We start from the raw sequence: 22,885 nt of genomic DNA on the forward strand, positions 1-22,885 counted from the left end.
AGTAAGGATATCATTGATCAATTTTGATTATTCTTATAAAAATCTGCCTCTTAAGATACCTCAACTTCAAGGAAGTGCTATACTAAACTGAGGCATATGGGCCCTTTAAATGTATGTCAATAAAGCCTTTTGAATTTGAATGAACTTTTGTCGTGATTATGTGTATGCAGTACGAGAAAAAGCAATCGATATACAGTAAATGTACAATAATAATAAGTAAGGAAAGGCAAGAGTGAGAGACAGAGGAAAGTCTGAGGAGAGAATACAGATTAGGCTGGAGATAGGGATGCACTGAAATGAAAATTCTTTGCCGAAGAATGACAAAAGTTGCCGAATTAAGAACAAATACATTCACATTTTTTCCATTTCTTTTGTCTTTTTTTTTTACCATTGCAGAAATTAAATAGTCAAAATGTGCTTTTTACTCAGTGTTTCCCACAGGAGACTATGGTGAGTGGGTCCGAGGCCCGAGAGGGTCCGATAAAGTAAATTGTACATATGATGTAATATGTTTTATACTTTATGTGACTACAATCCAATTAATCTTATTTCCATACTGTATAGACACCTTCTTTTGAAAACCAGATGCTGTCACATGTGTATCCCCTGGCTAATATATCCTTATTTTTTATGAAGTATACACATATTCACTTGTTTATTGTATGTTTGGCAGGCAATTGAACTTAAGGCTTTACATTTTAGTTGCAACCCCCCAGAAAAACACAGCAGTAAAGATAAGGCTGTAAGATGACCGAGAAGAGATAAACGGTTTAGTATATGCCTGCTGTCTTCTTCTCTCTGACTCACAGCCTTGACCTACACCAGATAAAGACACTTGAAAGGATGTTTAAAAATCAAGATCAAATGGGTCATACAGCGCTAATATTGCCATTTATCTAAAACCGGATTATATACACTGAATAGACAAAATATGAGACGTATCGTCATGATCGTAATTTACAGCCATCTGCATAATCTATACATCAACTATCCCACATTGTTAACATTCGGTGGCCACAGACTGCTTGTATGCAAAGGCTCTAGCTTCGAGGTTTTGAGGCCTCTAAACATTTTAAGATGCAGTTTTAGAGTAGAATTCTCTGGATCAAACAACACATGCAGTAAAAACAGGGTTTTAGACAAAATCCCACTTCAATCAGTTGTCTTATCAGTGGTTCCCCATGTTTTAGGTTTATGACCCTTTAAAATGAGCCACTGTTTTTTTGTGTTCCCTCCTCACAGGTTGAACATGTCAATGAGCTGTGAGCAGCTCCACCAAAAACAGATTGTCCCATAAAACACATAATGGTTTCATTTAGAACTATCCAATGTTTTACAAAAAAAGTATCTAGTACAACAATTACAAAAGTTTCTTATCCTATTATTCATCATCAGAAAGGTCCCAACCCCCAGGCTGAAAACCACTGATCTAAACCAGTTCTTTATGAACGAAACTGATGAGTATACCTGAAACTGCATGTGTACACACTCATTCTGCAGTCAGTGGCTGAAAAAAGTTCTTAAGAACTGTTTTTAGATAATGTGGTTAAACTGAGGACATGTTTAAAACCTGACCGCTTGCCCCTATGGGCTTAATTGCAAAGCTGTGTCTAATCGAGTTGCCACATCCTTAAATCACAACAATTAACCTGTTGAGAAAAATGTTCTCATAACTGATATGACTGAAAGCCAAAACTTTCTCCAAGGTAATCATAATTTAATCATCTGCAGAGAAAAAAAAAAGACCCAATAAATGTAATTTATGGCCTGAAGAAATAAAATATAAACATTGTTGCATGATACAGTTTCCAGTTATGAGGTATAAGTTTGGATGTTGTGGTTATGAGCGCCCATGGATCGCGTCTCATGCAATCACAGTGTGCGGTCAGAGAGAAATGTAGATGAAATAATGGAAGTGGACAGAAAGTTGGTGTTGCCAGATTCATAATTTCTGTGTGAGTGTGTTTGTTTGACTGTTTGTGTGTGTGTGTGTGTGTGAATGTGCGTTTGATACAGCGGTTGAGTGTTTGAAATGGCACGTGTGTTTGAGTGCACAGCATGACGCTAAAGTTTATTTTGCAAGCTCAAGTTCTGATTTAGTGAGAGACAGAGGATTGTGGGAAGCAAAGAGATAGAGGTAAGGGTGAGATGTATGTGTATGTGTGTGTGTGACAGAGAGAGAGGGTTTGTTGAAGATGATTTTTACTGCAGCCATTAAAGCTCCATTATCGTTATGGATCATTATCTGCCCTATCAGGGGCTCCGAAGAGACACACACACACACACACACATATACACGGTTGAAGCTTCGCACGTACAAACATTAGTTATCAGCTTGAGTGTGAGGGTAAGTTGTGTGTGTGTGAGTGTGTGTGTGTACACTGACCCCTTGACACACTTTGCAGGGCTTGAACCTCTCTGCAGAGGAATGCTAATGTTTTCTAAAGAAACCATAACTCAGCAGAGAGAGATAGAGACAGAGAGATTAACAGAGAGAGAGAGAGCAACAGACGGGTAGAGGTAGAGAGCGAGTACAAATATATAATCTAACTGGAGTGCATGAGCCCATCCTTGAGCAGGTCATATCTTACAAAGTTAGTTTTCATTCCCAGATAATTCTGAGGCCAGAGGTGTGTTTCTATCAGAAAAGTGTCTCTGTCCACTTCACGACTGTGCATTTTAAGCAGTTAACTTCACCTTGTTTTGACTGGTTTAGGAGAAATGATGTTCTGAGGTCCAGTCCCATGTCGCCATAGATCAGGGCTTCTTATAGTGAGGCCCACTGACCCACATCCACAGACAACTGCACAAATAATATAGTCACTCCTATACACTCCTAATACTCATTACTGATATAACACCTTAAAGCATGGCATGCCATTTATGAAACAAGAAATTTTGAGAGCCAAAAACAGAAAGTTATTAATAGTGGACTTTAATGGTGCACTTGAAGTATATGAATGTGAAGAAGCTATTTTACCTTAATTAAATGATTAATTAAATTTTGTGAAAAATTAGGTCATGGACCAAGGAAGAACTTTTTAGTTTTGGGGCAAATAGTGCCATACAGAAATATAGCGCACAATTATTTGTTCCTAAATTCCTATCCTTTCCATAGAGCCAATATTCCATAGTATTGAAATACATTTCTAGAAAAAAACAAAAACAACAACCCACATCTGCTAAAAATTTAATCTAATCTAATCTGGTACATAATTGCACGACAATGAAAAGGGCGTTCATTACCTTTAAAATATTCCTTACTGTTTTCCATTAATTGCACGATTGCTTGAACATAGCACAGACCTAAAAAAAGACAAAAAAGTGCTAGTGGCAAGTAGGAAATGTGGAAGGTAAGAAAATAAAAACTAAGGTCGACTGTTTCAGAAAACCTTTATGACAGATTTAAACAAAACCAGCAGGATGACACAGGGGGAAGGAGAGGATAAGGGTTAGGACACAGAAAAAATCTGGAGGACAAAGTTTGACCTCATATTCCTCAGCAATAAGGTACCAAGATATGATCAGGAGGTTCAAAAAGTCTCCAGTCTCCCTAACAGCAGCCCTGAGCAGTGGTACAGAAACACTATTATGAGTAAGAAAGGTATAAAGCATAATAGGCCTATATTGGCTATTATAATCCCTGTCTCTTTGCCTGTCTCTATTTAAACCATTAGGTTCTTACAAACGTACACTGTATATAGACTGCTTTATAAGTTGGCTGCCTGTACTGCACCAAGCCCAAAACAGCCTGAGCCACGTGACCGGATGTGCGTGCTCTGTCGTGGTCCAGTTCAGTTTCAGTCCAGGCAGCTCAGCTAATGATGCAGGCTAACAAGCTGCAGTGGGAATAGAGCTTGAGGACTTGTACCTAAAACTGCTCCTGGAGGACTAAAAGCACTGCACCCCTTTAGCACTAACAGCCGAGGAAAAATACAAGGGAAGTGGGTGTTGTTGGCAATTCAACATAACTTGGTAATTTTATTTGAACATGTTATTAAATCTGCCAAATTGACTATAGGAACATATTCATATTTACAGGCTCGGCCTCTGGGAGCAGTTAGTTAGGAGGGGACAGAGGATTAAACACACACTCAAATCTGGGAGCTCTCTACCGTCCTGTGCCTTGCTTATGAGCCCTGGTGAACGTCTCCCCACCCAGTCTGGAAACTTAAATCTATTAGTTCAATTCTCCAACGTCCACTTTAGCACTTACTAACGCAGGTTAGCTACAGATTGAGGCGGGCTTGTGAAGGGGGGCTTGTGAATTCAAGTGTGGTAACTATGGTGGAATACCTTCACAGAGAACAGGGCTTATGAAGCATATAAAAAAAAACTTCAACCTTAAACTGGCCCTCTAGGAGCAGCTATACAAAGCTGGACTTACAGCAATAATGGCTGCAGAAATAAACAGCAGAAACAGACTTCGGCATTGACTGTGTATAGGTGTAACCTCCCAGTAGGGCAATCTGAAAAGATGGAGGTAATTTACTTCAAACTGATTCACAGATTTTCAGATTTGGTTTACTTTTTCGAATTGCAATGATGTTGTAAATAAAAAAGAAAATACAATCTGCAGGTCTGCAGTGCTCCTAAATTTGACCACACATTAAAGAAAGTTTTACATGGCATGTGCAGCAACCTGCTCCCTTCATCTATTACAACACATTGTAGCATTACACAACTATCAATATTTGGTCACATAACAGTGTATATGCATGGCATTGATACACCTTTAAGTGTCTCTAATTAATCGATCTATTGAAGTTTGTTCGGTGTTCGTAAAAGTCACAGTGATTTTATGTCTGTGCTGAAATAAATTCCCCTGGCATGGTCACGCAGCAGTAAAAGGAACTTGAACTTGTCAAGGTCTGCAGCAATAACGCAGGAAAAATACGTGAAGCTGGACTTCCACAGCAGCTGCCATTGTGAACCAAGATTTGGACAGTGTGACCAGAGGAGTGTGAGAGTGGAGAGCATGTTTCTGTGTGCTTTTCTCTTTGTGTTAATTTAAGTCTCGGTCCTTCAACTGTCACCGTCACCAGCCTCTCTTCTAATTGCAGACAACAGAGGACGGAAAACAAAAGCAGAGATTGAGGTGGAAGCTGAAAGAGTGCTAGAGAGAGTTAGACGGCAGGGGGTGGGGTGGGGGCAGATTGATCAAGAGTGAGTGACAGGAGCAAAGGAGAGATGGAGGGGGAGACACAGAGAAAGACTGGCCAAGACAGATAGATAGATAGAAAAAAACAGGACAGAAATCAAGAGGAGGGGGAGGAGAGAGTGATAACCAGAGACAGAGGGAAAGATCAAGGGAGAAAGACAGAAAAAACAAATGCATGTAAAAAAAAAGGTTGACTGGTAAAGCCATTAAGCCTGGATTCAATAAATCTGCATAAAACACAGCAGTTAGTCTGTAATGACCAGCGAAGGCCTGCCTGTGTGTGTGTGGGTGCGTCTGACTGTCTCTCCTTTTGTCTGTGTTTCTCCGTGTGTGTGTGTGTGTGTGTCTAATGGTCGTTGAGGACCTCTGCGTCGTATTTAGAGAGAAAACAATCATCCTTGGAGCAGGTAGCAGAGCTGCCTAATGAAAGCCTAGAGAGACCCCAGACCACAATGCAGCACGAATGGATGGGTCTGATTCTCTGCTCTACACAACCCCCAAACCTCTCTACTGCACCTCCTCTGTCCTCTGTCTTCCCTCCATTTTCACAAAAACGCATCTCTTTTGCAATATGTCGCTGTAAAAAAAGCAGTTCTTTTAAGGTCTTTAAAGGCAGGTCCACGTCAAATGTCTTCCCAAGTAAACTGCAAGTCAAAGCTGACAATTAAAATGCTTGCAAAGATGTATTAGTAGTGTTTTTTCATCTAGCAGAGACCAAGTCCTTTCAATGCAGAGGCCTTATCATTAAATATTCTAGCTGTGCACGCACTATTTGTATAGTTCGAGGATTTTACCAGGTCAAAACTTTAAACAGGGATAAATTTGTTCTTTCAAGTCCCAAGTAAGTCAAGTCTCAATGCACTCAAGTCCAAGTCAAGCTGCAATTTTGAAGTCCAAGTATCTGAGGGTGAAAGAAATAAAAACGCAGCAGGTCATCTACAGCAGGTCATCTCTCTCACTGTATCTCTTTCTTTTGCTTACATTACCTTTCTGTTCCTTCATTTCAGTGTTATTTACACAGGTGTGATTTAAATCCATGTATGTTTTCAGCCTCAATGTGAACTGTACTCTGAGGCACTATTTGTGAATCGTAAATTTGTATATTGTCATTTGTAATGTTTTTGTTACCTGTCTAGGGACAACGGATGGAAATTAGCATTCTTTCTAAACTCCGGCATGTTTACGTCTTGTATTCTTTTATAATGATGTTCATTAACATGCTTTGCCCCTATCAATCAAATAAAAAAAGAAAAAAGAAAGGCATAGGGTTAGGGTGAATAGGCAGACGCACTGTTGTTGTACACAGTCAGTACAACGGCCTCCAGGATTTTTATCATTAGGAAACTTTTTGTCACGCACACCTACTATCAAAAAAAATATATTTTTTTAAATCACTGGGGATGTTTTAGTTCCACATACGCAGACACACACACACTCAGCCAGACTATCGGTACGATTGTACGACTGTAGTCACCCTCTACATTATCAGCTGTGATGTTTATGTTCCAGCTCCACCCCTTCCTGTTTTTATATCTCCTGTCAATCAAAATTCACCCAATCAGTGACCTTAAAGCCATGAGGGGTTGTCACACATTGACACATCAGGCTGCAGAGTTGAAACGACGATTGCGCACATTTGAAACTTAAAGGGTTTTATATGTGAGGCAGGATGTGCTTTATTTATACATAATTTAGTTACATTTTCCTATGGAAATAACCAGAATGATCATCTTTATACCACATATAAGAATAACTATTGTGCTGTTAATCTCACTGTTAGTATCTCCACATAATGGCCTCGCAGTCTGGTCTGGTTTTCTCTTCTTCATAAAACTAAATGATCGCTCTTAGATCTTTATTATGTTGCATCAGATTTATAGTGCTTTGACATCAGCAAGGATTCGCAGAGCAGAGTTAAATTCACCAGGGCTGCAGCAGCCTATTGGGGCTGTTTATTTTGCATTGGAAGTTTGTTATAAAGACATTTGATTCACTTCAGTTGACTGAACAGCCACAAGGCCCTGGAAACCTGTTGTATAACTTTAGAAATGTATGCGATGTAAGCCAAAGAGACAAATCAGTATTCCCCTCTTCCTCGCTGAAAATCCTTCTATTTGGAGTTTACACTGTAACAACAATGACATTTGATGTCTGTAATTGTGTGGTATTTTCCTTCATTACAATGACTTGCAGAGTTGTAAATATGTGGACTCAGTTTTCACTGAGGTTTTTCCAGCTTGAGTTGGCTCTGAAACACTTGCAGTCACTCACTGGGAGCCGTTTTAGTTTCAGCAGATAGAGGGTCATGGGCTGACAAATCATACTGGATTCATATGAGCAGCGATATAATGTCCGGCTGAGCCAATAACACTTAATACATTTTTTTTTACAATACCGAACACACGCAAATGTACACTGGAATAGACTCACAATTACACACACAAACACACTCCTGTATGCTCATGCATACAAAAACACAATGTGTAAAATTCATCTTGATAGCTTTTTCACATAATGAAACATGCACAGATAGAAACAGACACACTCACACACACACACACACACACACACACACACACACACACACACACACACTTCACACTTCAGGCCGGGGAGGAGAGAGAGAGAGAGAGACTTCCTGTGTGCGTGGAATACGATGCCAATTCTCTTCAGTGCTCATTAGAGACGTCATTAAGCCATAAAGGTTATTATTATGACTATGGCAGAGAAAACAGCTCTTTTAGTAAAACCTCACTTTTGGAATCAGCGTTACTTTTGTAGTTCAGCTGAGGTTAAAGAGAGACATGGAAACAAATACACAGGAACAGACGACCCAAAAAAATTCTTCAGCAAAACCATCACTTGAAAGCATAGCCTTCGCTAACAGCTCCCTACTGTGCTTGATGGTGTTTTAGTTTTGCTCAAAGATGTGCCATGTAAAGACTTACTGAATTTAATATAAGTCAAGTACATTCACTGTGGTCAGTCCGAGCAAATGTCAGTACAGAAGATAAACAAGAAAGGAGTCAGCCGTTCAAATGTCAGATTCAATGAAAGTGACCAACAGTTGGTTGAAGTTACAACATTATGTTGCTAGCAGCAACCCCTACTGGCACAGTTCCACAGCAGTTGCAGTTTAACAGACATTGTTACATTCACCATTTTGTCTCATGTCAGCAAGCAAATACAGGCATCTTCTATCTACTCTCCAAACGCTCTGGTTGGAGCATTATCTGTAGGTACTGTTTAATTACAACTGTTTTGTTGTTGTTTATGAGAGTCTGGTGCTTTGTCTCAATTTGGATACTTCCATCAGTAGGCTACACTTCCATATACACTATGTACTTACTTGCGTAGTGCCTGAATTTTGACAAGGTAGTGTTGTCTCAAATGGAACAAGGTTATTGTGCACTGACTCCAAGATGGCGAGTTTAGCTGCCTCTGTGTTAGGTGCACTTTGTTTTGTTTTTGTGTGTTAATTCAGTTTTCAGCTGTGATTCCCAGAGCTCTTTCACCAGGGAGGAGCTCATGAACATCAGGGGAACAACTCCAACGGATTTAATTCCCACTTTTCTTGTGTCATAATTGGAATAATTGGACATTTTGGTGAAGGGTTCTTTTGCTGTCGCTCGCGCTGTGAAGTGCCGCAGGAGAGGAAAAAGAGCCGGGTTGGGGACTCCGCACACCGCTACCGGCAATATTTCTCTCCAATGTACACTCACTGTGCAACAAACTGGACAAACTTCAGCTTCTGGTAGGGAAAAACAGAGACTTTTATTCATCTTCTGTTCTGTGCTTCACGGAGACGTGGCTGTGTGAACTGATACCGGACTCCGCGCAGCAGCTGGCTGGCTTCCAACTGTACAGAGTGGACATAGAACTCCGGCAAAACAAAAGGTGGAGGTGTCTGTTTTTATACTAACAATGGCTGGTGTACTGACAGTGACAGTGATTCAGCAGCACTGTTCTCCTGATCTGGAATTTCTCATCATTAACTGTAAACCGTTTTACTCCCCCCGTGAGTTTGCTTCACTCACTCTGGTCGGTGTTTACATCTTGCCACACGCCAACGTTCAGGACGCGCAGAGCATGCTGGCCGACCGGATACTGTGTGTGGAGCAGACAAACCTTGACTCCCTTTGTTATTGTTCTCGGTGACTTTAACAGGGGAAATCTCAGCCAAGAACTCCCCAAATACAGACAGTTTATAAAGTGTCCAACCAGAGAGGGGAACACTTTGGATCACTGCTATACCACAGTTAGCAGTGCCTATCACGCCGTCAACACTCAGAAGACAGTGGAGATGGTCGTGGATTTTAGAAACAGCCCTGCCACACCCTCCCCCATCATCCTGTGTGACTCCTCAGTCACCACTGTGGACTCCTTCCGCTTCCTGGGCACAATCATCTCCCAGGAACTCAAGTGGGAACTGAACATCACCTCCCTCACCTAGAAGGCCCAGTAGAGGATGTACTTCCTGCGGCAGCTGAAGAAGTTCAACTTGCCAAAGACAATGATGGTGCACTTCTACACCGCCATCATTGAGTCCATCCTCACCTCCTCCATCACCATCTGGTACGCTGCTGCCACTGCCAGGGACAAGGGCAGGCTGCAGCGCATCATTCGCTCTGCAGAGAAGGTGATTGGCTGCAATCTTCCTTCTCTTCTGGACCTGTACTCCTCGAGGACTCTGAGGCGAGCAGGAAAGATTGCAGCTGACTCCTCCCACACCGGACACAAACTGTTTCAGACTCTCCCCTCTGGCAGGAGGCTGCGGTCCATCAGGACCAACACCTCTCACTACAAAAACTGTTTTTTCCCGTCTGCAGCTAGCCTCATTAACAAGGCCCGGGTCCCCCACTGACACTCCCCCTTTGCAAATGATACAAATGTCTCTGCACATGTAAATACTGTTTCATCTCGTGTCGTGCACAGACCTGCCATGTTGCACATATTTATTGTTGATATTTGTTGTTGTATATTTTTATATTGTCAGTTTATAGTTTACAGACCCAAACTAATGCACATGTATATACAGTGGGTACGGAAAGTATTCAGACCCCTTTAAATTTTTCACTCTTTGTTTCATTGCAGCCATTTTCCAAAAATCAAAAAAGTTCATTTTATTTCTCAGTAATGTACACTCAGCACCCCATCTTGACAGAAAAAAACAGAAATGTAGAAATTTTTGCAAATTTATTAAAAAAGAAAAACTGAAATATCACATGGTCATAAGTATTCAGACCCTTTGCTCAGTATTTAATAGAAGCACCCTTTTGATCTAATACAGCCATGAGTCGTTTTGGGAAAGATGCAACAAGTTTTTCACATCTGGATTTGGGTATCCTCTGCCATTCCTCCTTGCAGATCCTCTCCAGTTCTGTCAGGTTGGATGGTAAACGTTGGTGGACGGCCATTTCAGGTCTCTCCAGAGATGCTCAATTGGGTTTAAGTCAGGGCTCTGGCTGGGCCATTCAAGAACAGCCACGGAGTTGTTGTGAAGCCACTCCTTCGTTATTTTAGCGGTGTGCTTAGGGTCATTGTCTTGTTGGAAGGTAAACCTTCGGCCCAGTCTGAGGTCCAGAGCACTCTGGAAAAGGTTTTCGTCCAGGATATCCCTGTACTTGGCCGCATTCATCTTTCCCTCGATTGCAACCAGTCGTCCTGTCCCTGCAGCTGAAAAACACCCCCACAGCATGATGCTGCCACCACCATGCTTCACTGTTGAGACTGTATTGGACAGGTGATGAGCAGTGCCTGGTTTTCTCCACACATACCGCTTAGAATTAAGGCCAAAAAGTTCCATCTTGGTCTCATCAGACCAGAGGATCTTATTTATCACCATCTTGGAGTCCTTCAGGTGTTTTTTAGCAAACTCCATGCGGGCTTTCATGTGTCTTGCACTGAGGAGAGGCTTCCGTCGGGCCACTCTGCCATAAAGCCCCGACTGGTGGATTGCTGCAGTGATGGTTGACTTACTACAACTTTCTCCCATCTCCCGACTGCATCTCTGGAGCTCAGCCACAGTGACCTTTGGGTTCTTCTTTGCCTCTCTCACCAAGGCTCTTCTCCCCCGATAGCTCAGTTTGGCCGGACGGCCAGCTCTAGGAAGGGTTCTGGTCGTCCCAAACGTCTTCCATTAGAGGATTATGGAGGCCACTGTGCTCTTAGGAACCTTAAGTGCAGCAGAAATTTTTTTGTAACCTTGGCCAGATCTGTGCCTTGCCACAATTCTGTCTCTGAGCTCTTCAGGCAGTTCCTTTGACCTCATGATTCTCATTTGCTCTGACATGCACTGTGAGCTGTAAGGTCTTATATAGACAGGTGTGTGGCTTTCCTAATCAAGTCCAATCAGTATAATCAAACACAGCTGGACTCAAATGAAGGTGTAGAACCATCTCAAGGATGATCAGAAGAAATAGACAGCACCTGAGTTAAATATGAGTGTCACGGCAAAGGGTCTGAATACTTATGACCATGTGATATTTCAGTTTTTCTTTTTTAATAAATTTGCAAAAATTTCTACATTTCTGTTTTTTTCTGTCAAGATAGGGTGCTGAGTGTACATTACTGAGAAATAAAATGAACTTTTTTGATTTTTGGAAAATGGCTGCAATGAAACAAAGAGTGAAAAATTTAAAGGGGTCTGAATACTTTCCGTACCCACTGTATCTGCAACGTTGTTCTTCTATTCCATATTTATATATTTCTACATTTATTTATGTCGACTGTATGTTTGTCTACATGTAGCACCTTATCACCACAGCAAATTCCTCATATGTGTAAAAACACTACTTGGCAATAAAGCTCATTCTGATTCTAATTCTGACAGGAAATGTCCATTACTTCCTCTTCTTTTTAACGACAAACTGCAACTGGACAGAGCATAGCAAAAAACACATGTATAACTTATATTTGCATAGTGGTGTTCACCGCAGTAATCGCGGCCACTGCAGCTTCCCTACTCTTCAACCATGTAGCCAAGATGGCGACCATTGAGGGGAAGAAGTGTTCAGTGTTTCATACTAAACTTTCCTAAAGTTATAAGTACACCATCTGGGTACTATTAGTGCACTGTATTTTGCTATAATTGTCACTGTGAAAGCAATTATGCACTCAAAATAACTAAGTATGGAAGAACGCGAATTTGGTCACAGCATAAGTGTCTTTAGCTATGCTGATGCCACTGTGAGTCTGTACTTAGGCCCAGCGATGCTTTTGAGCTAAATACTCATTTGAGCATGCTAACAAGCTCACAATGAGAATGTTAAAATGCTGATGTTTAGCAGGTTCCCCATGTTAGTTTAACATGTTAGCATAGTTGAGGCATTTCACTGAAAATCATTGTCAACCTCATGGTAACACTAGAGGGAAAAAGGCAGGGCGTCACCAAAGTATTAGGATTCAAGCTCTGAGGACCAGATGCCAAAATCAAATATATCTAATGTATCTAAATCATAGCAGTCCATCTAAAGATGTTGAGATATTTCAGTTTGGGCCCAAGTATTGGACTGACCAACATTGCCATTCCTAGAGCCACAGTGCTCCAAGTAAAGCTTTGCTATTGTAGCCATTGCTTTACTACAAGTCTCTTTTTTCCTCTTCAGGATTCTTTAGCTGCAGAAACATAAATGTTTCAGTGGGGATTGAAAAAGAGGGCTTAAAATGACTAAACTGGAACATGATCATCACATTTAAATCAGGCAAACATCATAAATTAAGGAGTGCTTTAACACATTGTTGTATTGTTCAATAAAAGGATCCTGATTCAGTTTGCATGATGGATTAAAACAATTCAACATGCTCTTTGTTCACAATCTGCTGACCGGTGCACAACGACTGGGTATTATTATTGGTATTGTGAAGCCAATATTTTGTATAGTTACATCTGCTGTTGAGAAACAAACCAAAACATGTTGAAAAAAAACCCCTCCAAACTCGCGTTTTGAAATCTCAGAAATGAAACTTTTATAATAAAAGCACTCTGAGGCACTCTGTACATTGGCTCGTTGAAAGTGTAGTGACAGTTGATACCTTTGCTTACAATGCATTATAACTTTGTATACATTTTGGCTTATCTTTTAAATGAAAACTTTGTTTTTCAAACACTTCTCCAGTAGTATTTCGGTTTAGCTATCTAGTATTTAGTATAGAAAGCATGGATTTTGCTCTGTAAGGCCTGAATTTACTGGTGAGGCTCCTTGAGGGTTTCTGGCTCTTAATGCAACCAGTTATCTGTCCTGGGAGTTGCCCAGTTGATAAACCCTAAAGACTGACTTGCTCTCACCCACCACCCTTTCCTGTTACAAGCAATCTAGGCTTCTTTGTCGGCTCTCACTCCAGTTTAACAGAACAGAGGAGAGTTACACCAGACACCGTGTTAGTAAACAGTCAGGTACACGAGCCTCCAGTGGTCATTCATGATTGTTGTGCCTCCATGTTAATCCATGTGTGGGAGCGGGATACGTAGTTTTCCGTGTGTGTGTTTGTGTGTCTGACCATGTGTGTTTTACATGCTATTTTAGTATGATCCTAATGGCTTTACAGAGTGCCAGGCATTTTAACAGAGCCAGGGAGAGGCTTGTAAAACACACACACACACACACACACACACACACCACAAGACAGAGAAGAGAGGCTGGCACACTGTAACATGGCAGTCTGGTGGGAGTCTGTGTGTGAGAGTGTGTGAGCGTGCGTGTGGATTAAGAGGGTCAGCCAGGGTGATGCTGACACATGATGAAGGAAAACAAGAAACACGGGCCAGAATGAAAGACAGGCAGTGTGTGTCTGCGATATTGTGTAGGCAGGGTCGGGGTCTAAAGCAGACGCATGGCGCCGAGTGGCACTGCCTGAGTATGGGTGGGACAGAAAGGGAAGGAGAGGCAAAAATATTCAAACTGTGATGTTGTTAAGGGAAACATGTCACCAAAAACAGAAAGAAAACAAAAAACAAAACAACCACTTGCATTTTTAAAAACTCACAACTACACTGACATGGAGCAGGTGAGAGTACAAGGCAATGGTGATGGAAGCACTTTGAGGGGAAAAAATGGAAAGAAAACACAAAATCCTGAAGAAAGAAGGAAGCTGAGAAAGTGATGGCAGAAATGTAAGAGAATGAAGAGGATATAAGAATGCAACGAAAAAAAAATGTGGGTTTTCACACAAAAACCAAAACCTCAGAATAGAAGATGTGTCCTCGTTGCTCTGCAAGTATTGTAATTAACTGCTTTTTTTCCACCCAACTTTGACCAAACATTTCAATGAGCATTCTCTAAAATAACTCTTTTTCAGTTTCATCTCTAATTTTGTATTTTAGGATAATCTTACACATGCTAAAAAAAAGAAGTATTTTTGCCATTCTTCAGCCAATGACTGACAATGAAAGACTTTGCATTGAAAGAGCATCCAGTGTTTTTGGGTGTCTTAATTCATTTACTAGCAATCATTTTTGTTACTGTTTGCAATTTCCAAATCATACAATGGTGTTTTAAATTGTTTAACACATTTCCCCACCTTCCACTGGTTTCATTCACCTCCATCCAGTCACAAAATCAAGGTCCACAGACTGAAAACATACTTGACAGGATTGATCACAGCTAACATGTTTTTATGTTATGCTATGCTATGTACACAACACTATGCTAGTTATGCTGCATTACGCTGCATGGTAACGCAGTGCAGGCTTTTCAAAATGAATTTGCAGTAACAACTACAGTAGAAACAGTTGAATCAAATTTTTTATGCTTTTGTTACTTTATGCTCTTGCGATCATGTGACTTTGACATGGGAGAGCACATGTCACGTCCCTGTGTCATCACAAAAGTCAACATTGGTTTCTTTTAACCATGACCACAATAGTTGTCTCTTGTCTTTTTTTCTCCTCCATACGCCCCCTCCCTGTTTTCCTGCAGGTATCTGTGTTTTCGGCAATTAGTGTATATTCTTGTCCTGTTGTCACCCCCCCAACCCTGTTCTCTTATAGGTGCTGTCCTTTCTGTGTGGTGTCTGTCTGTGTGACGTTTGTGCCCCCCACCCCCATTTCCGCCGCTGTGTCCGGCCTGGTGACAAATATATACACAGACATAATTAAATAAATAATAAAGACGACAAAGGACTAAATTAAAACTCCTTTGTCAAAACAAAATCTGTCTGGCACAACATGATATGCAGCTCCTCATACTGCATACCAGGTTACTGGGCAGGACAGGGTTCAAAAACAACAAAAAATGTGACCACAATAATTCCCAAACCTTAAAGGGCTAAACTTAACCAGCATACGTACAGTTATTTTGGAAGACACCATCAAATGACCTATGTTGTCCTTTCGGCAGGTATAGTGCAACTGCATTATACTATGCAATGCTAACTTAACTTCCAAACAGGCTGATACTTTTCTGGGATGGACTAATTTAGAGCCACAATCCGATTCATCACTTCCAAACAATGTATCATGTCTTGAACATGTTTAGCAGTAATGTAAAGTATAAGTGATTTGTGGTAAATTGGTCTAAACGGTCTTTTAAGATCTTTTTATCCCACAGTTGTAAATTTATCTTGGATGTGGCCATGTGCGCAGTTTGATTTAAATGATTTCAGTATTTTTATATATTTTTAGAAATATAAGGTGGGAATACAATACTGCGTGGAAGTTAGTTGGTTGTCTAAAAGCATTCAGTTTTGTTAGATAAGCTTTCACAGCAGCCCACATAATCAGTTTTTATTCAGAGTACTTTTTTTAAATGTGGATCCTGGCCGCTGGACCACAGATTACTGGCTGCCTTTTTCTGTGTGAAAACAGGCTGATGATGAAAAATACGCATAGTAACTGTCTGTCCATGAAAGTAACCCAGACCATTTCTCAGTGCCTTTAATGTACACTGTGATTAAATGACAAGTTAATTCTGTATATTCAAAGTTTATTTAAAGTGACACCAAACCCTGCTGTGCCATATCTGAAGCACTCATGCTAAACAGAGACATTTCCCAGAATTAAGACATACAATAGGGCTTTCATGAGGACTGTAGGAAACTAGTCCTGCTGTACCCTAACCACACACTCTGTCACATTGCTCTGTGAATGTGTGTGTGTGTGTATCTAGAGTTACCATTTTTCAATGTATACCACATGTAGTGACCATGTATTGTATAATACGTTTTCAATATGGAGAAAAAGACAGAGAGAGAGAGAGTGAGACAGGGGAAGCCATAGACAGCCACAAAATTTTAAAATTTAATAATGTACTGTTTATATTCAATATCTGAAAACACAAGTGGTTACCATGACGAAGGAGCAACATCAACGCAAGCAGGTTAGCCAACGTTTCTTCAACTTTCCCTATGCCTCACCTTTTCTTTCTTTATCCTCATTTCCCTTTTCTTTGCTCTCCTCCCACTCTCAGATGACAACTCTTTTGACAGTTAAACAAATATACTCTTCTCTCCTCTCTTTGCTCCATATATGAACCAACCCTCCTTCTGCTGCCAAAAGCTCAAAGCCGAGTTTACTCCCTGTAAAATAAAACGTCTGAAACAGTATTTGTTCCACAGCCAGGAGCTTGTCGTCAGGTGATCCGCTGGAGTAAATCTTTTCAATAATGTCAAAGACAGTGCCAAAAACCTGCCAGGCCGACCAGTGTGTGCCCAACTCCTACACACATCCACACAGTTACAGACACACACACACACACACACACACAGCCATCACACAAACTCACAGATGTCATCACATATGTACAAGCAAACATACAGAAACACACACACACACACACACACTCAGTAACTGATTTTAGGAACTGATAAATTGGGAGTGACAAAATGTCCTCAGTTTTCCTCACTTCCATGTTTTAAAAAAATAGAGCACATGCACTGTCTCTCTCTCTCTCTCTCTCTCTCTCTCTCTCTCTCTCTCTCTCTCACACACACACACAGACTAATGTCTTCACTTTGCATGATTTTCTCCCCTCATCTTTCACACACACAAATGTGCACAAACTGTCTCACCTGTTCCTGCGTCATGCTGTGCAGCTGCGTATGCCAGGAGGCGGAGTCAGAGCGGTGATAGGCGGGGGGCGGGGCGAAGTCCTGCAATATGATTGGGTCTCGCTCCTGACACAGCGAGGTCAGGTGACTGATGTACAGCTTCAGTTTGCTGCGATTCTGGTTGAGATCCAGGAGAGGAGAGAGAATCTGCAGCAGGAAGGGAGTGATAGGGGACAAAAATGAGAGGGATTCATTTTATAGCTCACAAAATCTAACAACAAAAAACGCTGTCCATGATAGCAGTTTAAACAATTTTACCAGAATAGAAACATAAGTCTTAACAGAGAGAGACAGAGAGGGAACAAGGTGGTCTGACAGCAGTGAATGCTGTTCACTGCTCCCTGTTGATCAGTAACTCAGTAGTTTACTCTTTAGTGAGTGGTAAGTTGAGATATTGGGACACTTACGAATCATCATTTAGCATCATCACTGGCACATTGCATTGTGGGCTTGTTTACAGAAATTAGTGCACATGCCACAGACACTACATTTTTTAATTCAATGACTTTAAAACATGAATTTGGATACAGTAGTGCACTATGTAGGTAATAAGCAATTATTTTAAACACTGGAGTCTTTTCAAGTCTCTTAGCCAGGTCTGCAGTGCACAGTTAAGCACATTGTATGAACTGCATGCAACACCAAACAAGTTAATGGAAAATTAAAATGAGAGCATGGCTGATTCAAACATGTAGGGCGAGATGAAAACAGACAGGTTGCGATGTAAAATAAGTCACAAGGTTGGTACATTTACATGCACACCAAAAACAGATATCACCACTAGCATATGTCTTCTGTTTTATTTGGGGAACCTATTGACTGATGTGAAAGCTGCTGCTTTAAAATACATTTTAAAATAAACTTTGAAGGCCCAGTTAATTGTATATTTGGTTGTGTTAACTAAGTTTCTAAAAAAAAAAAAAAAAAAGTTATTTGGTTTAAATGATTATGTTAAGTATAATCAGTTTTTCTTAGTAAATGCAGTAACTGTTTTTTTTTAAATTATTTTTTGAGACCACGGAAATGCAGGAATGAGATAATAACATGCAGCAAAGGGCAAAGTTAACCAGGTGGGCGACCAGGGCATCCCTGCAGTGTCTTGTGTCTGATTTTAATATAATTTAATAAAACAATGAACGCGAGAGACATTAATCAGTCTAGAAAAAGCCAAAATTTAAAAACACTGTATGTGCTATGAAATATGTTACTTTGTGCATGTCTGTGTGTGGTGGTGTCCTACACCAAACCCATCTCATGACATACATACATTTCTTTCTGAATTTAGCCTTTTATACAACAGAGGCAAAGACCAAAAACTGCTAAATTCCTTTGGAATCATCTTATTTTCAGCACTGATCATAGCTGAAGGTGTCTAACTGCAATACATCACACAAATGAATTTCTCTAGTTTGTTTATGGAAAATTGATCCAGACCGCAACAGTAACAGCTTTGATAAAACTGAGAGAGGTATAAATCTCATTCCCTTGTTTAACAGCAACATTTGTTTCACTTTGGCCTGTGTGAGAGTGTGGGAATGAGGAACTAAACACATTTTGGGGGTACAAGACGAGACCCCCCAAAGAGACACACACAAACCACACACACACACACACACACACACACACACACACACACACACACACACACACACAGATAAGACATACAGACACACACATTATTCTCCTCTGGGAATAGAAGGATTTAAGTGCAGAGGAAGCATGTTAAGAGGGCTGTTAGAGTGTGTGTGTGTGTGTGTTGATAAGTACATTCAATCCCACTGGTGTCTGTCCACACCCTCAGCTCCATCATCACTCACACACAACGGCAGGATCCATTCACGCAGCGCAGTAAAATCACTTTTCTCTCTATCTGTACTTGATCTCAGCTCCTGAACCCGAATCTCTCTTTACAGTTTAGATAGAAGAATTCTCTGTGAAGTTTGGAGGTTTCCAATCAGTATGAATTATGTAAATTTTATATAAAATACCTATTTCTATTGCTGTTTGTTAAAACTGCATTTCAGGAAACCTCAAGGATAGTTTTGGTCAAACACTGCTCCAAATGAGCCATGTCATGTCAGCTGACTGGTTAAACTAACCAAGCATGAGTTAAACTGACGACAAACAGATTTTAAAGACAGCTTCTCCCTTTTCACTTTGGAGGCCATTTAGTACAGGTGAAATAATAAAATATAACACTGTAAGAAATACAGAAATATATAATCTAATGGACTCAACATTGTGGAGCTCTTCACTTCCATCTCAGGGACATCTTGTCATACATTTTTGCTCAAGTGCTGTATTTACTGTGCAAAATGAAGTGATTGATGCTGTCTCACTGCTTGCATGTTGAAAATGACTGATGTGATCCCAGACACATGGCTTTAACATATTTTATGAATCTGAAAGCCAGTCTTAGCTGTCAAAACAGTGAAAGAACAAAAAGCAGATAGGCAGTTGATAGGACATTGATAATGTCTGAATAAAACATAACATATAAAACTCTATGTGTGTATCCAACATCCATTATTCAATAACTGCATGTGTCTGAGAATCCTGAAAGAACTAGATGTGGGTGTTTTTTGTTGGGAAAAAAATGTTATTGCTAGCTCTTCTCCAGCAGCATCGCCACAACAATGAGAGCTGACAGTAAATCAAAGTAACTGTCACTTCTGATTCTGATTCCTTACCTTATTTAGACCCCCCCACCCCACACACACACACACACAATGCTTTGTGTTGTTCCAGACCATCTCCATTGGTGTATTCAAGATAGCTAAACCTTCTTGGTTCACAACTGCTAGTTTTTCTCACACGCACACACACGCACACACGCACACACGCACACACACACACACACACACACACACACACACACACACACACACACACAGTGTTATACACATTATGTGTGAGTCCACATACTTGTATATACAGTACATGCAGAGACACAAACACATTGTGACACAGAAAAACACACATACACTCATACAGGGTCGTTATCGAAGTTGTAAATAGCGCTAGTTACAGTATTTTCCAGTGAGGACCTGCCAGTAGGTTACAGTCCATTACGAAATACATTACTGAACATTTCCCTCCGTAGGAGAGAGGGAGAAAAAAAAGAGAGGCACAGAGAAAATGATGGAGTTAAAGGCTGCAGGGATCTTACGCATTCTGCATTTCAAAATCTCTGTTGCTGTATGTTGTATGTGTGCCGACAATGGCAACGCAACAATGATGTTATTGCTCAAAGAGTGTTGTGTTATATGACAATATGTGAACACATCTCTTAAGATCTGGCTTCACTGCTTTAAAAACATACTCAACATATGTGCAACAGCTGTTCTCTTATACTTTCTAAACCAGACTATTCTGTCAGAAAGCTTAAAAAAATGACTGTCCACACTTTCCAGATCTGCAGTCGAGCTGTGTGGATCAAACGCAAGACAAATGAGAAACAGACAGAAAGAATGGAAAGAATGATGGTGATATAAGGAAAACATTTAGTGAGAAATAACAACACCGATGCACTCTTTTCCTTTTTGAGAAACAGTTAATGACTACCAAAAACAAATATCTAAAATATGCCTGTAATAATAATGAAAACATTTAACACAACCCTAACCTCTGAAAGTCTTTGCAGCACCTAAAGTTTTAAATTTACTGATTTTATAAAGGTATACAGTACATATGATTGCCTGTATGTTTTTATTATATTACACGACCTGAACAAGTTAATGTATGCAGTGTGTGTGTTTAATGAGTCCACAGTGTTTTCCAATGTATGAAACAATCCCAGAGGAGACATAATTTTATACGGCACTGTGTGTGTCAGAGTGTGTGTGTTTTTTGACTCTTTCTTAGCCTCCCATGTCTGCCTACCAGACTCCTACTGCAATAGGGAACTACTCTAAAGAGAGACATTCAGCTAGCCTCACTCACTGGTCGCATTTTTAAAAAACCTTCTACGGCCATATAAAATGATGAAATGAGGATTTTTCTTTCTCCACAGATCCCACAGAGACACACAAACATACACACAAGCACACAAGCACAAACAGATTTATTTGACCACGAGGAGCATCTATAGAGGAGGTAAGACTTCAATGCAAGCAGGAATCATGGCTGCTGCTGACGCTTTACACTTTAAAAGAGGATAATCGCAAATAAAACCTCTTTAATATAAAACAAAGCTTCATTCCCACTGCAGAGGAACAAACATTTGATAGGTCAAGCTTCTTAACGTGAGTATTTGCTGCTTTTCTGTTTTATTTCTTTTATAATTAATGTAGTGTTTATGGGTAAAATCATTAATTAAAGAAAACAATCAACAGATTAACTGATAGTAAATATAATCATTAGTTGTTCTTGTTCTAAACCACCAAGATTAAGTCAAAGTAAGAATTCAAATAAAAACTAAATTTTGGTACATGACTTGCCGAGTTGTTGACGTCATACACATAGAAAGATGGCAGACAATATGGTTGATGGTTAGAAACTTTTGATTAATAGGGCAGATTTATTTACTAACGTGTCATTTGTAATATGGTTAGTTTGCTGTCTGTGGAGAGTGACCTAGGTGTCTACATATTGGTTATACCCTCTGATAATGCTAATCCAACACATCTATGAAGTAGCGTTCATGTTGTCTCCACATTCCAACTTAAAAGCACATGAACACACAGAAGTCGGAAGAACAACTTCACGACTCGGGAAATGGAAAAATCTGGGGAGCATGTGAATACACAGTTAGTTTATCACACAAGAGAGAATGTTATTTCAGTCTCCTAATTGTATTCTGTCAAGTAAGTTAATCTCACTAAAAGAAATCAATAACTTATCTAACATCAGCAGTAATGACATCATTAGATACTTTTGTTATCTTTTGTGTAGCTTCTGCACATAGTTGTATTGTATTTTTTTTTCTCTATTCTTTTATTATTCTTATATATCCATCCATCCATCCATCCATCGTCAGCCGCTTAACCTGAATATAGGGTACCCTGGACAGGTCGCCAGTCCATCGCAGGGCCACACTTAGGCCCCATCCACACTACTCCGTTTTAGTTTACAAACGCAGAATTAAAACGAATACGGTTTTGGAGTTGATCTCCGTCTACATTAAAACAACTGAAAACGCACATCTATTGGCCGTTCAGGTACACTGGGCATGCGCGTGCCGGTGTAAACATGAAGCAGATGTCTCTTCCAGGTTACAGATGATTTGGCGAAAGACAAAATAAATACAGACGAAGATTTTTTTTTTTTTGCATGCACCAATAAGGAGCTGGAACTGTTATTGAATGTAACACAGGAGTGTGGCGGCGGAAAATAGACTGGGAGTTGTTGCAAAGTAAATACAGCGACATGCACAGTACAAGTGTAGGCAGATAAGCGTTATTTGCACAGTACATAATATTTTAATAAAAATACCATGTCAAAAACCCGGTCAGTAGCATCGTGTTTCTGCTTTGCATGACTTCTGCGTCATCGTTTCTAAAGTCCTCCGTTTTGGCCCGTCTTCACTAAAACGCCCTCCGGAGTTTTGAAACGCAAAATGGGGTCGGCAGTGTTTCTAAACTTCTCCGTTTTAGGTCTTCGTTTTCGCCATTGTAGTCTGGACGGGAGGTGAAAACGTAGCAAAAGGTCTCCGTTTTAATTGGAAAACACAGTAGTGTG

At 40.3% G+C, this 22,885-nt stretch overlaps 1 protein-coding gene across 9 annotated transcripts in view; it reads right to left on the bottom strand.

Moving 5' to 3' along the window:
* Positions 1–22,885, bottom strand: part of LOC119918310 (ELKS/Rab6-interacting/CAST family member 1-like) — a 139,146-nt gene that overhangs the window by 4,058 nt on the left and 112,203 nt on the right. For 7 of the 9 annotated variants that reach the window (XM_038738974.1, XM_038738973.1, XM_038738970.1 and 4 more), the window contains one exon: positions 17,168–17,353. In XM_038738974.1, coding sequence (XP_038594902.1) covers positions 17,168–17,353 — 186 coding nt within the window. Of the gene's footprint in view, positions 1–17,167; positions 17,354–22,885 lie in introns of those variants that run through there. The other 2 variants (XR_005447418.1, XR_005447417.1) reach the window with 1 other exon arrangement.

This window comes from Micropterus salmoides, unplaced genomic scaffold (assembly GCF_014851395.1).
Source record: "Micropterus salmoides isolate LMB-PRFRI ecotype aquatic unplaced genomic scaffold, ASM1485139v1 Ms_hic_scaffold_23, whole genome shotgun sequence".
NCBI classification, from domain to species: domain Eukaryota; kingdom Metazoa; phylum Chordata; class Actinopteri; order Centrarchiformes; family Centrarchidae; genus Micropterus; species Micropterus salmoides.